This window comes from Mugil cephalus, chromosome 11 (genome assembly GCF_022458985.1).
Source record: "Mugil cephalus isolate CIBA_MC_2020 chromosome 11, CIBA_Mcephalus_1.1, whole genome shotgun sequence".
NCBI classification, from domain to species: Eukaryota; Metazoa; Chordata; class Actinopteri; order Mugiliformes; family Mugilidae; genus Mugil; species Mugil cephalus.
The window spans coordinates 23,310,344-23,326,810 of NC_061780.1; the positions used below are offsets into that span (position 1 = coordinate 23,310,344).

Sequence of the window (16,467 nt, forward strand, 5' to 3'; positions counted from 1 at the left end):
CACTGGCAAACTTAAGGCGGGCCTGTACATGTGCCTTCTTGAGCAGGGGGACCTTGCGGGCACTGCAAGAGTTCAATCCATAACGGCGCAGTGTGTTGCCAACTGTTTTCTTGGTGACGGAGGTCCCAACTGCTTCCAGATCATTAACAAGCTCCTGCCGTGTTGTTTTAGGCTGCTCCCTCACCTTTCTCATCATCATCCTCACTCCATGAGGCGAGATTTTGCGGGGAGCTCCAGACCGAGGACAGTTGATGGTCCTTTTATGGGTCTTCCACTTGCGAATAATGGCACCAATAGTTGTCACCTTCTCACCAAGCCTTTTGCTGATGGTTTTGTAACCTATACCAGCCTTGTGCAGGTCTACAATCTTGTCCCTGACATCTTTTGACAGCTCTTTGGTCTTGCCCATGGTGCTGTAGAAGTTGGAATGTAAGAAACTGATTCTTAGAGCAGGTGTGCTTTATATACATGACGAGTTAAGATCAGGAGTATTGGTAATTAGTTGACTGAGCACAGCTGTGTGCCACATGCGCACCAGCCAATCTGTAGGAGCCTGAATTCTAAGTGAATTGTTGGGGATCAAATACTTATTTCCCTTAATAAAATACATAACAATTTATAACTTTTAGATTGTGTGTTTTTTATGCATTTTCGATTGATATTCTGTCTATACCCATAACCAGTAAACAACCATAAAAACCAGAGTCTGATCATTTCTATGGAAGTGGGCAAACTTACAAATTCAGCAGGGGATCAAATACTTATTTCCCCCACTGTATATATATACCAGTTCTCCTGCTTAAACTGTTAAAGGACCAGTTTGTTGGGATCAGTGCCCTCTAGTGTCGAAGCTGCAGATTGCAAACAACTGAACACCCCTCACCACCCTGAAGAAATGATGCCGTGGGTGTTGCTTTAAGATCCTGTCTTGTTTATATTGCCAACACACAGCACCCCAAGACTGAAAAACTCTTAATTAAATCTAATTAATCACCAGCAACACCAGCGAAGACGCGGTTGACTTTTCTAAACCAACGCTCTCCTTTAGCCGTTCCTCTTGATTTGTGTATATTAGTCGAGAAATCGCAGCAGTGTTCTTCCACTCGTGTCTTTTTCTGAATTAAATGTGACTCTCCCTCGTTTCCTCTCACCTGGCATCTCGCCAAGTTTGATGGGTTACAAAACAAATACAAAATACACGGCGCCCGTAATTCAGGGTGTCATTGTAGCTCGCTTGTCGTTAAGCGGTGTGTAATTAAATAAACCAAAGTATAAAATTGCAACAATGCAAACATTTTCACAGAGTCAGACGACAGATAACGATTTGTAGTTTTTGGTCGCGCCCCATATGCTGTTTCACACTCGGTGCTGTTCCAATTTTGAAGAACTCACGATCTGTGTTTAAAAAAAAAAAATAATAAAAAATTCACCACTTGCCAGACAGCTTTTGAGATTAGTGTTGCCTTGACGACTGAGGGTGAAGTCAGGAGGGGTTAAAAAAGGCTGATTAAATTTTCCACTATTTGCATGCCATCAGGAAGAGCGGGATTTAGTGGGAATGCCTGTCTCTTGCTGATTAGCTTTTTAAATTGCCGTTTGCAGCCTGGCACTTGCGTGTTTATCAAAGAACAGGTTCTCTCAGTGGCTCCTCTCCACATTTAAACGGCTGATACATACGGTGCTCGGTGTGTGGAGCGGACGACACGGCCACGCATCCGGAAAGTTTCCGACACATTATCTGAAGAGTATATTTGAGGTGATGCGGACGCACGTTTTAACGCCAGTAAACGTTCAGCCGCTTTGAGCTTCGTGTTATTAGTTGAAGCAGCTGTCTTTCCTGCTGGCAAAGCTGCAGGTTCACCAGTTATTGCTTGTTTAATTGGTTGAGTGGTAATTCATCTGCAACTAATTTACTATTAATACCTTATAATACGCTGATCAGCCGTAACATTATGACCACTGAGAGGTGAAGTAAATAACACTGACCGTTTTGTGACGATTCAGCGTGGCACCCACCTAGACCAGACCAGGCACCCCCACCCTATAGGAATGACACTCCATGATGGCAGCAGCCACCCCCCAGCAGGATGCAATGTGACATAGACACACACACAAAACCAGCACAAGGTGTTGACCTGGCCTCCAAATTCACTAGTTCACTATTCTTAATTTCATGTAATTATCTGTTGGCTATTGAATCATTGGATAAACAGGACAAGTCATTTGTAGACATGAGCTTCAGCTCTGTTATGAGCATTTTTCTTCTGCTTTCTGATACTTTAGAATGATAATTCTTCGCTGTGAAAAAATTTTGCAAATTAACTAAAACTTTAACATTTTAAAAAACACAAATCTTAAAAGTTAAGAACGGTATGAAATCAGGTACAATTTTAAAAGTCAGTTTTTATAATTTTGCATAAATTAACTACTTTAAATAAAAATCATGTTTTAAGCAGCCCTCATCAGTATTTTAATGACTGAACCTGAAAAAAAAGGAAAAGATGAACCTGCTGAAAATCCTGAACTGAATATAAAATTCTACGAAACCTTTTTGGGTTTTTTTTGTTGTTTTTTTTTTTCACCCCTCTAACTTCACCCCTTTTATTTCAGTTTGGTTTCTGATGGAAAAATCTGCTCTCATCTGTAGAGTGGAACATTAAGTTAGCCACTTAGCTGTACGGGAGATTGGACAGAAAGGTTAATAAATCCGCTGGATGGGTAAAGGGGCACATCAAACAACACAACATTCTGTTTTTTATTGTAGTAATAGCTCAACTTCAACATTACAGCTGTCTGTTAACTGTACTGTTACAGTCAGTGTTTAAAAAAACTAACCAAAAACAACAACATAGCCTCCTGTTGAATGGTGAGGTGCCTTTAAGAACCTAAACATTCAACAGGCTGGTTCGTTTAGCATATTTATGTTTAGGTTAAAATTCACAGAAGGTGTCGAGAATGCAGAATCAGTTTCCTGGACTTGATGCACCCGAGCAAATAGGTCTGTCATGAATTTGAAAAGGAAATGATTCCGGTGTGTGTCTCTGACAAGCATTTTAAACAGTTTCCTCAGGCCATGATCACAACAGGTACAATCTTTGCACACAGCTGAGGGCGAGAAGACTAACACAGACACTGAGAAGGACGCGTGCGTTCAGGGGGAGTGTTGCAAATCTGAAAACCAGCGCCGACTGTTTGTCTGGTTAAATTTGAATTCATAGATCGTTACCGATTTGAATTAGAACTTGTGTGTAATTGAATTAGTGGATGATAATTAGAAATTCTTCTACTTTCTTCACAATTGTATGGATTAAATGTGAGAAAGGAATGCAGTATATGTATATAAAAAAAAAGGAACGACACCAGGAGGAGACAGATTTATAGAGAGGATTATGTCGTGCAATAAATTACTTCATGGCTGCAGAAATATTTCACTTGCACGGTAGAAGTTGTTCAGATGTAATGGAACATAGTTAAATGTTTACTTCAGGGGTGTCAGTTGATTATAATATTTAATTGTGATTAATCAAATGATTCACATAGCTGATGCGCATTAACGCAAATTAATCACACTTTTTTAAGTCTGTTATTTGCAGCAATCCGAAACGATGGCAAATAATGTCCAGAATATTGTTTCCAGGGATTCATGGGTTCACCTTGGGTTATTTATATCATTATATTTGATGATGAAAATGTCTTTTTTATAATTTTTCACATTTTAATAGCATTTAGACGTTTTTCACAAATATGCACGGACAGTCCATAGTTACGTATTTATTTACTTATTAAAATGACAGTTAAAATGTTCACTTTTAAATGCATTAAGTACCACTATGGGCGGTATCAGAATTACTTTATCAGAATTACTTTATTGATCCCAGGGGGAAATTACCAAAATGTATATCACAGTATTTTTCAAAATTCTGACGGTATCACAGTATACAGTGGTATTGTTTTTTTCATGCATTCCGTAATTGTGTGTTTACAACATTTTCTACTGGTTTAGAGAGGAATTAATGCAGCAGATTGACTAATTGACTATTTTACTGTGATGATGAGTAAATATTGTAGAATAATCCCACACAATAATAGTAGTGAAACAGGTTTAAATGGCCCCGTGTACATTCACAGCTTGAAGATACAAAGAAAAATGAAATGTTACGGTTTCATTTATTTTGACATATTTATTCATATTTAAACATATTTAAACTGCTATGTCTGTAATGTGAATAGCAGCACAACTGGTTACCATAATAACTGTAGTCTGTGTGCAACGTTATTTTTTCTCATTCATAAAAAGCTCAAATTGGGGACACTTTTGGGGACTGCTTTAGCCGGGGGACAGGTCATCCGAAACGGGGACTGCCCCCAGAAATCGTGGGTGTCTGGTCACCCTAAAAAAAACACCCAAACAACAGACACGGCACCTTCTTTTCTTCTGTCACAAGTCCTCTCATTCTGCCACTTCAGACCTTTCCATCTTCCCCACTCGTCGCAGTGATGCTGTCGCACCGTGCGTGTTTAAAAGAACTTCAATGAAAATGTTCTGCTCTGAAACAGCGTCTCACAACACAGACACAAAAAATACTAGTGTTTGGTAAGAACTGGTACACTGCCCAGCCCTAGTAGGTTTATTCATCTGTAAATGGTAAAGTGGACTATATTATTTGAATTGTGATGACTTAAGATCCTGTTAGTGTTGGGTGAGACTCTTGGTACCAATATTTTATTACCACACTTTTCTTTCTTTCTTGTAAAAACAGTACACGACGATCCTTAAAATGTGTGAAAACACCTTGTAAACAAACATGATCTAGCCTGGTGATTCTCTTCACTGCAATTATAGCTCCATGATCGCCTGTGGAAATGAGAATCCTGGAGATTTGGAGGCAATCACCGTTAGAGGCACATAACAAGGCGCAATAGCACCCAGAGAGAGAGAGAGAGAGAGAGAGGGGGGAAAGTAAAGGATGGGGAATGATTTAGACAGAGGAATTGGTGCATAGAGGGTGACAGAGTTAAAGGGGTTGGAAGTTAGGGAGGTAATGGGAGGGAGGGTGAGAGTGACAGGAAGAGGGGAGCAGTTAGAACGAGAGGGAGGCCGTTGCGGCAGGTAGAGCCGCTAGACGAGATAAAGAAGAAATCATTCAGTCAATCAGCCCGGGCCATGGTGCAATCATGAGATCTCATCTGTTTTCAAGAGCAATTCTGCCTTTTATTGAGCTGTTGTGTCTCAAACAGGGAGATTGCTGTGGGGAACATTAACCCCTGAAATGCAGCGCGCGCCTGCACCTGATTTCACTGGACTTTCAAGATTAATGGCGAGGGAACAGATTTTGCCAACACTGGCTCGACCTGATGTTGTTCTCTCAACGTGTACAAACAGATTTGTTGGTGCTTCAGAGTAAAGAAATTGTATTGTATATGCTCAAGTCTTTTTTTAGTATCGATGATGATCCTAATGATTACATCTTGACTTTGTGTCTAGCAGGATTGTGCCGTCATGTGTCTTTTTATACCAGAGAGTTCAATTTAAAGAAATAAAACAATTCGTGTCAGTGTTTCCTTCAGACGTTGGCGGAAAACTCGTCGGCGAAGTCACCAAGCCTGCCTTTGGATGCCAGGTGACCATCCAGTCAGAGCAGGAGAAACAAATGATGAAGATGTACCGGAGGGAGGAGAAGAGAGAGAGGAAGAAAGGCAAAGGAACCGACGACGGCGACTCCCTGGATGCCGGCCTGACCTTTGACACCAAAGAGATGAGAGCCCAGCGGTATATCATCCCTCCAAACTTTCTCTCAGTCCCGCTCCTCTCATTTTTCCTCTTTGTTCTCTGTCTTTCCATCTGCAATTGGGCTCTCAGGTAGCAGCAACAAAACTGACAAGCTCCTGCATTTTTCATGATGACTTGGCTGGAGCTTTTTTTTTTTTTTTCTTTAAAAAAAAAAAAAGAAAAAAGTAAAGTAAAAAATAAAGCAGCCGCTTGTCAAATCTTTTTCTTGTAGAAGATTCTGCTGAAAGTTTAATTTCAGATGATGGGGGGGGGAAAAGAGCAGTGATCTGTTTAATTAAAAACTTAGCACGGCCAAATCCAGCGCAGTGTGAAGGAAAAGATTAGTGGAGAGGTAAGCCACTTTAGGAAAGGAACATAATGCCTCACGTCTTTGCCTCTTCATTTGAGTCATCCATCAACGCGCTGTTTAGTTTTAAATCAGAAACGGGGCTGAACATGAGGGTTCAGTCCCGGCGGTTGCAGGTTTGACATTTTCTGTTTAAGCGTAAACACGTTTAATTGATATTTGAATGTTCCTTTTTCGTCGCGTCCGTCCAGTTTTGCTTTGTCGAGCGACGCTTGTTTACTGTTCCTACAGAGAGCAGGCCCTGCTGACGGCCCGGCGTGACCCTGTGCTGAGCAGAGAAAGAGTGTACGAACGTATCCGGTATCCTAACGTGTACGACAGCTACGCGGAAGCTACAAAGACGCCGGCGTTTGTTGGAGGAGCGAGGGTGAGGCTCCGAAAAGCTGGTCTATGATGTGATGCGTGTGAACTGGCTTTTCAGTCTGCGTTTAGTGTAAAGTGTCCTTAACCTTGGAACCTTTAAGCTGTCTTGTTGCGCAGTTAATCAGAGCAAAAACTTACTTAGACGTAGCATTTGAATGTGAGAGTTTGGTTCTTCGTTTATGACTGTGGACATTACTCACTAGGAAATATAGGTCCACTGGTTTGATGACCAACGCTTTCACACAGTGATTTGTAGGGATATGTCCCTGCATTACTCTCTGGTTGCAGCCATGGGAGGGTTAATATTGATGTATTTTTTCATGCAATAACTTAAGTTAATTTGCACAAAAGTTAAAAAATACAGCTAGAATGTACAGAATACGAAAAAAATAAGGAGGAGGTTAGAAGCCACAGAAGACATATCAAAGAACTTCCCCTATCAAAACTTATCCAGATTTAAGATTTGCAATTAAAAGAAATAGTCTGAATATATGCACTTTTATGCCCTGTGTCCTCACTCCGTCATGGTGGTTAGCTGGAGGCAAAACGACCAATAACTGGAGGCTAATGCGAATCTCTGCAGAGCAGAAAAAAAGAATAGCTCCAAACTGAAATGTTTTCATATACCAGCTGTTAAAAAGACAAGCGGTCAAACATGATAAGATGAAAGGATTGCACTGAGACTATTTCATTAGCGTCTTACCCATTAGCTCATATTATAGTAGCCTCCATCATTAGCCTACATAACCATCACATCTATGACTTGTATGTATTTAACTATATGGTTGACAAAATCAAGCTTACACAAACTTTTAACGCATACCTGTGGATTGTTTTGCCTCCAGCTAAGCCCCGCCCACAAAAAAGCACCATCATGTTTCTTAACAAAAAAGGGCTCTATAGAATATAATAAAAACTTTACATGCACAATAATCGCTTCAGATTGGATTGAATTTGGTTGAACTGAATATTTAATCTCTTTGACAATTTAGCTATGCTGCATATACAAAAGTACAATCAAAACTTTTTTTGTGTGTTGCGATGGTAGATTTTAGCTGGAACTTTTTTGTTGTACCGGTTTTAAACAGCATGGTCAATTCCATTTCAGTATATGTATTTCAAAAGTTTTAGGTGGTTTGTGAGGTCTAAGGTTTTCTAAACCTATCTGTGTTGTGACATTCAGATGCTGCTACCCGAGGGAATCCGCAGAGACAACACTAAGATGTATGAAGAAGTGGAGATCCCACCAAATCAACCAATGCCGATCGGCTTTGAAGAGAAACCTGTCTACATCTCTGAACTAGATGAGGTAGGAACCACCGTATACTTGTCTTCTTTGTTGTTTTTTGTGAAGAAATGTGTGTTTGTATACCTGAGACTGACATCTCTGAGGTCAGGATGCGTTAGTCAAAACAGAATGTCTACACTGACTCAGCAATCAAAGTAGTTTTAAGTTAATAATGACGTAATTGCTCCGTTATTCCAATTATGGTTCTATGCAAACGAAAGGTCTGCTTTCCTAAAGCACTTGGGGTTCCTTCCCTGCCTTAAATTGCATTCTGTATTTATTATACATTGTGCAAGGGTGAGGACAGTAAATGCCGCAGCACCGTAAAATAGCGACGCCCCGATCAAGTTTCTTTGCCCTACAAGCCGATACCAACTCGCAAAACGAAAACCTTGTATAATTTACAAAATGCTGTCTGACTGACTTGAGACCTGCCCACCCAACTCTCTTCTACCTGTTAGCTGTCAAAGCTAGCTCAAAGTGGGGACGCCTTTAATTATGGGAAACTTTAAACCTTAAAAACAAAATAAACAAATAACAAAATTCATCCCCCGTACAGTTCTCACGTATAGTGAAGTAAACTATTAAGATCAAACTCATTTTTTATACCTGGTCACTCAGTAAACTGCAGCTTTTTGCGTTTCCACATGGGCTTCATCATTCAGACCTGGAGTTTACTGCCTGTTAGCACAGGGAGCCACCAGGAGGAGCTATACATGCTTTGGCTTCACTTATGAGGAGCTGTCATGACATCCATCTTTTATACAGTCTATACTCCGCATTGCTTTCACTCCTAGCTCTTTGACTGATGGTGGAGGTTGCAGGTTTTAGACATGTTTAAACCAGTTGGTCGTGGCTCAGCTCTCCCGTACAACACATTTTAAATGATTTATAGTTGTTTATGATTCAATAAACTGAACCAAAATAGCTTCAAAATGGACTTGAACAGCAGATTCCAGGCCACAGATACAAGAAAATAACAGGGGACTCTAGCAGTTACTGTCCCAAATGTCCATATCACGCCTTCACATTTTAGTACATCTATATCAACAATTGGAATTGCTGCACGTCTGGTCAACTGTCAGGAGAGTTTGCCAATGCCCCGGACATATATGATCCCTGTTATCCTCCATCACAGTGAACAAGAGGGGACGGTGGCAGTACGTCCGGTGAGTGATGTTCCTTCTTAATGGAAGTGCGGTAGCTTTCAGCCGGCTGTCAGCCAACACAATGACCCATCAGTCTGAGTGACACCTTGACTGACAAAGCCACACTCATGCTGGTACATAAGTTCCCCCCCTAGCCTCCGGCGGGCTTTAGCGAGCCGCCACGGGGCTGCATTAGAGGGCAGCAGGCTGGAAAACCAGGAGTTCAGAACGGTGTGACGCATGGAGGGGAGAAGGAGGATGGCTCCGGCAGTCCACACACATCATTGTCTTTTAAAGGCTCCACTCCCACCCTGTCTGGTGAAGTGGGCTTTGTAATCCATCATTACTGCATCACCAGTGAAGATGCAGCGGTGCAAAAGGTCACCCCTTCTACTCTGAGTAGGCCTTTTGTTTATGAGGGCACTAAAGTACGACGCCAGTAAACCTCAAAAAGCATTTTGTCACACTTCAAGTGACTAGTGTAACTGCTCACCTCTCTTAACCTTCCCGTCACTCATGCTAATGGACATCATTATAAACCGGATTCAGCTTCGGCGCGTGCATGCGTGTGCGTAATTGTGTGTTTATGAAAGAAAGCGTGCGCACGTGTCTTGTGCCGTGACAAATTGATAAACGGATGGCTTAATAACATCTACACTGTTGCTCCTGTTGTTTTCACAGTTTGTGCTACTGGCTCAGAGGTGAATGTGTGTGTGTGTGTGTGTGTGTTTGTGTGTGTGTCCATGTGGATTGCCTGTTTGCTCTGGAAGTGTTGAGGTCTCTTCAATGCCTGTCAATTTCAATCCTCATCAGGGTTGTCTTTGAGGATTTGACCATTAAGCCATCCATTAGTCACAGAGAACGGCCCGCAGAGACTGAGCACTGTACAATCAAATAACATTTTAAATAGCAGCAGTGATTATGTCCATGGCATACTCCCCTTTTTGCTACGTGCCGGCGCTTACAACATTACAACTCGCATCTTTAGCAGCTTGGTGAAGTAGGAGAGTAAATTGTCATCATGAACCTTCCTGCGTTGATAACTTACATTAACATTGTTTTGTATTTTAAGATTTCTAAAAATGATCCAGAAGAGAAATCAGGGCATTGGGTGAAGCCAGAATCAAAGCAAACCTTTCGTTTTGTTTGCATGTTAAATTCGAAGGGTTTTCTTTTTTACACAGGGGACTTTTTAGTACTATACAAATCACAAAATACTGTCAACAGCCTGACAAAAAAATAAATAAATCAAAAAACAGACACCCACAGATGTTCCTATTTAAACCTCAACTCCCTGCCAATCCTTTAGAACTGAAGAAGCTACTTTAATGAATTGAAACGTCTTCAAGAAACTCTTCAAAGTCCAGTTGCCTTTCTTTTTTCGACATGTTAAAATCTATTGCATGGTTTATGACATTGATTGCATTTTGACTGCGTTTTGACGTTGTGATACCAAATCTGATATCTAACAAATTAAATTAAATTTAGATAATTTAACATAATATCTTTTCTTTTAAAAAAAAAAGGCTGCACACACAGCGTGCTCACACCCACGCATACGACATTATTTTAAGACTGTACCTAATGAGTTGCAAACATAATCAGCAGCACACAGCTTGCGTTACAACCCATCACTACGTTCACCTAAACATGCTAATGTTATGCATCGGAAATGTTACACATGTTGTGCATTTCTGCAACGATATTTTTTATCGTTTGTTCCTGTGCCTTTATTGTCTAATATGTTTAGTAGTACATTGTCTGCAGTAACATCACTACCTATAATCCTGTAGAACAACTGTACCGTCACAATTTTAGAATTTGAATTTGTCAAATTTGGTCGTTGTACAGTTTGCGGGTTTAAGAGGGTCAGCTTTCTAGAAAAAAAGATCAAATTTTATTATGTCATGTTTGAAAAGACGATGAATTGTGAATTATGTCGTCGTTCTCTCAAATTAAACTTGAAAGCATGTTGTTTTCCACCTAGAGTACATGGAACCTCTGGGCTTCAGATTATCTGGATCTTCGTATTTTCATAGAAAACTGATTAAAGTAGCAGATTTTGGCATTGCATTCATGAGGTCATGACTAGTAGAGTCATTTTTTGATTAGGTTGCATTGTGCTTCAAACACCTGATCTGCAGAGTGTAACTACAGTTTAATCACATGCAAAACCACAGCAAAAAATATGCACAAAGCTGTAGTAGGGTCAAACTTTATTTTACCAGGTTAGTTCCATTGAGATCTCATTTTCAAAGGAGACCTGCTGCGAAAATAGCAGCAGCATAAAACGTTACACACAGGACACAACCCAACAAATACATTAGAACTAATATGAATCCGATGTATTTATCATTGAGGTTATAAGTAACTGTTCCAGGTAAGAGGAGTTGAACTTGAAGACTTTTTTTTTTTACCCAATTCAGTCACTTGGTACAGACAAAAGGACAACATCTTGCCATTTCAAGCTATATACCACCATCTGTCTGCGCAATCAAGGAGCAGGAGTTTGTGGTTTGTCTACTTTTATTGTCATTATTTTTGAAAGTAATGATTCCTTAATACTTACAGATAGTGTCGCTATAGAAAGGTCCAGACAAAGCAGTTACGTGTTCCCAAGCATGGGGAATGGCCATCGGAAGAGAAGAACAAGCACTGATCGGAACTTTTCTACGCCATGAAATATAAATCTTATGGAAGAAGGGTGGTGGACAAGAGATTTACTATTAATAGCAACGAGCTGTACCCTCTTTTTGAAACTGAATTTAAAGCTATAAGATCACTAGTTTCCTTTCTCTTGAAGGGGTTGCGCTGTTAATGAACCCTGAGACCTCCTCTACCATCGTGCTGCATGGATGTTCTTCTTCTTCTGCTCATGTTGTATTGAGAGGAGACGCTGTCGTGACTTGTTTTTACCTCTTCAAGTACAAAGTGTGTTATGTAACGCTATCATATCGGGGCTTCAAATTCAGAACAGTGTAATTGGTTCCTACCTTTAAGAATGGGAATGAGGAGTGTTGGCAAGTACCACTGAGCATTTTCCGAATCTTTTTTGGGACAGATATACAAGTCGGCTTTCGCACCAGCTCTGGCGTTTGAGGATTTGTGGTTTTCCACAATGATATAGAATTGATCAGGATGCGTCTGTCTCCTGGGAGCTATTTTCCCAGAGAGCGACATGAAGTTTTGTGCTTTTCTTCGTAGATTAATTGCTGAATTCACATTCTCGCTTTTCCTGGGAAGACTTAAACCTAAACAGTTAAAATGGAAGTAAACGCTCTGAGGCTCCATCTGCGCCGTCTCTCGCTTTCCAAAAGGCTTATCTCTTTTTATCCCCAGAGTTTGTCCCTAGCTCGCTCATAGTTTCCCCCTTCATCCTTTAAAGTTCCTGTGTAACCGATATAGATTGATATGGAAACTCTGCTGAGCGATGTGAATTAGCCTCAGTCAAGCAGTGGCTCTATTCATTAACTTAAGCCTGGGCAACACTGGAACAAAGTGCCTCGCTTCTCTAAAGCGCCAGCACACAATGAATAATAAGTCTTTACGTGCTATTAGGAAGGGCTTTGAAAGGCAGACTGAAAAGTCTGACACTCCCCCCTCCTTCCAGTTTACACTGAGTGCTGATTGTCATTTATTGAAAGCTGTAATGGGAAACAGTGCTACACGAGCCTCGGTACGCCTTTAATAGCACTGCAAAACATTAAAAGTGGGGAATTTATTAGGGTGCTTTTTAACTAATGAATCAGGGTGTAGGCATCCTGCTCTTGCCACCGTGGTAAAAGCCTCCCTAATTCATCCAAATAGATCCATCACTGAGTGTGTTGGGAGTGAGAGCAAATGCCACTCTTTTTGCCGTACTGATGGATCAAACATGCACAAAAAAGTACGACTTGCTGACGTACTTTGTAATAGTTGCAGCAGAATGGACTCGGTAACTCTATAATATAGACGGCGACGGCGCTTCCTATGAACCGGGCTACTAATTGATAGGGATCCACTCGGCGTACTAACACATTCGGAGAAATGACACGTTCCCAAAGGAAAATGTTCTGTAGAGGGAGAAGGATTAAGGAACACAGAATGCTTTGCTCTTAAGCAGCTACAGCAAAGCCCCAGTGTGCGTGGGTTGGTTGAAAGGCATAAGTAATGAATGACTCTTCCCTCCCACTTTGCACTGTATATCATTATTCTCATTTTATTTCACACTTAAAGATCTGGTATTATTGCCTTTTCTGACAGTTTTTTTTTTTAATACTTGTTAACTGCCGTTAATCACCAAACTTGTTTATATTTCTCTAAATGAATTTCTGTCAGTCTGTTTGAAACCCATTTACGTGGCCAAATAAAGAGTTTAAATGTTTATGCTGATTTTAACGACCGAAGGAATGGACTGAAATTTTAGGCGCTTACCAATTAACAACGCTCTCCATTGGATTGCAACCTTGTAGTGGTCGGGGAGCTTGTGTGTCTCAGTGACCCCCTAGAGCTATGCCAGAAGGAGATTTTAACTCCCGGTAGGGCCACTCATGCTGGACAGGTCCACTGGTCCTCCAGGTTGGGGGTTGAGCACAGGGCTAACAACTTGTAAAAGCAAGCACATCATGGAAACTTACCAATCAGCAATGCTTCCCTGCCTTGCTAGTCATTTTGCAGAAGCTGCATCAGCGTGGTGCTAGGCTCATGGTGAAAGTAATAGGCGGTTTAGGCTTTTGAGTCATTTTGGCGCCATAGCTATGGACCCTAAAGTCGTAGCTAACACCTCCCCACAAATGCAACACAAACTGCAAGATCAGTGATTGGTCCACTTGGTAGTACCATGTTTCCACTTTACAAATTACTGCTGCTTCATCTGCTACATCTCCACAATTTTCAAATTGATTGTTTCGGATCAATAAAGATGGACCACACAGAAGAAAGATTGACTGAGGAGTTTCCAAACGTATAAGCATTCGTATGATTCGTCTTCGGTGAAATTTCGGCAAAAGTTTCAGTCGCTTTTGTTGAAAGTGAAGCAGGAAGCAGAGACAAAGATAACCCGACTAGCAAGACGTGTTTTCCTAAAGCGCGCCAGATTGATGAGCGCATGAGTATAAATGGCTCACACTGGCATTGTCTGCATCTGTATATATTTTTTAAATGTCTTAATAAGACAGAGGCGTTACAATTAAAACTCTCTCAGACTGATTCACACAAAAACAGATTTTACTCTTTTGCAATAGTTCTGAGCAAATGTTAAATAGAGTATAATATATATATATAGTGCCGCAGGGTTTCCCATACAATGTTAATACTTTGGCGGCCCGCCATAGTCTGATTTACTTCTCCGTTATCTCATAAAGAATTGGGAGTATTTTTCCACATCTCAGACAACGTTGTGCTTGTGTTGTTGTTTTTTTCCGCCCATATTGATCCTGGAAAAAACTCTTCCCGTTAGGCTTTCTGCTATTTTCACAATAAATCCATCCATATCCGCGTTATTACAGTAATTTAAAGACGGGCGGATGCTCTTATTATACGTAATAAGGAAGTTTGTAATGTATGTGATGACATCACAGTAGATATTTAGGGGGTTTTATTAAGACGGTAGAATTTACATTAATGTCCCCATCTGAAAGATGGACTCTAGCACTTACTTCTTCACCCCTGTAATATGTGACATCGGCTGGTCTAGTTCTATATCATTGGTTTGACATTGGTTTGACATTGGTTTGACTGGGTTCTCTTTGTCTGCTCGCATGACTCGGGTGAAAAACTGCTGTTGTTTTGAGTCTTTTTTTATATATATATGCAGATATTTAGAAAATTGTGATGGGCGTAAAAACTTTTAAGTGGCACTGTATCCACACTGTCAGCTCCAACGGCAAGAGTCATGTTATATTCATCACTCTGTCACTGTAATTAGTACAACTTGGCTTGTATTCAGGTTTATTTTTCTTTCTGTGAAACTCGACGCTTTCAGTTATTTCACATTAAAACTGAAAAGACTTTAATGTGAAACATGATGTGGATGAATTGTTGAGTTGTAGAAAAAGTAGAGGTGATTGGGTTTCTTTTGTAGGTGCAGCATTGTATTGTTGTATTGCTGTTCATAATGCACATTCCTATAGCACTAAACACATTAGTACAATAGAGATGTGACCTCCTTATTTGCACTCTGGCTCTTCAGATATTCGTCTTCTTCATTCTTTACACTTTCTGCACTTGGTGTACCAGGAACTGAAATAACTTTGACCTTTGCTCTGCTGGAAAGCTTGTGATGTGGAACATTGTGCAGAAATTGAAATTGTTAAGATCCATTCATGTAGAACACTATCTTTTTCTGCAGCTGAGGTAAATGAACGCTATTGTTTGTGGATTGTGGTGAGTCTCTTTTTTTTAACATTAAATAATCATCAAAGTATCACACTTTGTTCTTTTCTTTTTATCTCTCTTATCCACCATGAAAATTGTGAGTTGGATGCGTCTAAACACGTGTGAAAGACGAAGTCAGAGGTGTCGGATGAAGGTCTGCCGTCTCGTACTTTCGGTCTCAGCTGATGGGCTGGTAACAGGTGAACAGGCCTGGTGCTGTTGCCACATCAGTATGTTCTGCCAGTGCCGCTCACGCTCAACGTCCTTTTGATTCTCCTGACCGTTGACAGCTTGCCCTCTCCCTCCTTGTGCTTGCGCGAGAAGCGGCGCATAAGCGCGGGCCTGCGAAAGATGAGGCAGAACCGAACAGCCCTCCATCCATAATTAATCCACCTTGATTGCATTTCCTAATCCAGTTTTGATGTGGTTCCCCCACAGCACACACGTGTGCCGCTGTGTGTGTTTGCAGAGACTTGCTAAGCAGAAGCCATTAGTCTTCGAGTCTCTTTTAAAACGATTCAAAGATTCAGGAGTTGTTTTGCAGTCTGGCTGGTAATGTGGCAACTCACTCAACAAAGCACAACAGTACATCACATTAAGAATCTCCCCATTCTGTTGGGCATTGATAGTATTAATTTATGCTTTATTATTCTTAGTTATAGTCTATGCAAAAGAAATACCTTAAGGCCTTGTTTGTGTTTTGTTAAATTATACTATATATCCTGAAAGTTTAAGGATGGATGAAATGCTCAAACCTAGTACTTTAATATTAGTGTAATATTGAATATACCTGGTATATGAGAGACATTCATCATCATTCTTTATCTGTGCTCCTGCACTAGTATTAACTTTTATTTTGAAATAAAAGTAATGACTCTTGAGGTAGAGGTGCTTTGGTACTTTCTTCTCACTTATAGGGGTTTAGGCTTCTGCATCAATCTGGCGGCATAGCTGCAGCTACAGTGCAGACTCTGAAATGTAGCTACGCAATGGCGACGCAGACCGCAAGAGCTTTGTTTGGGCGTCTTGGTAGTAGCATAATAATAATGATGCACTGGTTTTATGTTGCGCTTTTCCATTTTTAGATGTTCAAAGTGCTTACAGTTGTATGCATTGTTCATTCGCTCACACAGTCACACCCTGGTGGTTGTAAACTACTTCAGTTGTCACAAACGTG

At 40.7% G+C, this 16,467-nt stretch overlaps 1 protein-coding gene across 2 annotated transcripts in view; it reads left to right on the top strand.

Annotated features, from left to right (window-relative positions):
* ascc3 (activating signal cointegrator 1 complex subunit 3) overlaps positions 1 to 16,467 on the top strand; it is a 136,574-nt gene that overhangs the window by 23,096 nt on the left and 97,011 nt on the right. The window contains exons 6-8 of one of the 2 annotated variants that reach the window (XM_047599248.1): positions 5,557 to 5,770; positions 6,369 to 6,504; positions 7,684 to 7,809. In XM_047599248.1, the coding sequence (XP_047455204.1) occupies positions 5,557 to 5,770; positions 6,369 to 6,504; positions 7,684 to 7,809 (476 nt within the window). The remainder of the gene's footprint in view (positions 1 to 5,556; positions 5,771 to 6,368; positions 6,505 to 7,683; positions 7,810 to 16,467) is intronic. The other variant, XM_047599249.1, reaches the window with a different exon arrangement.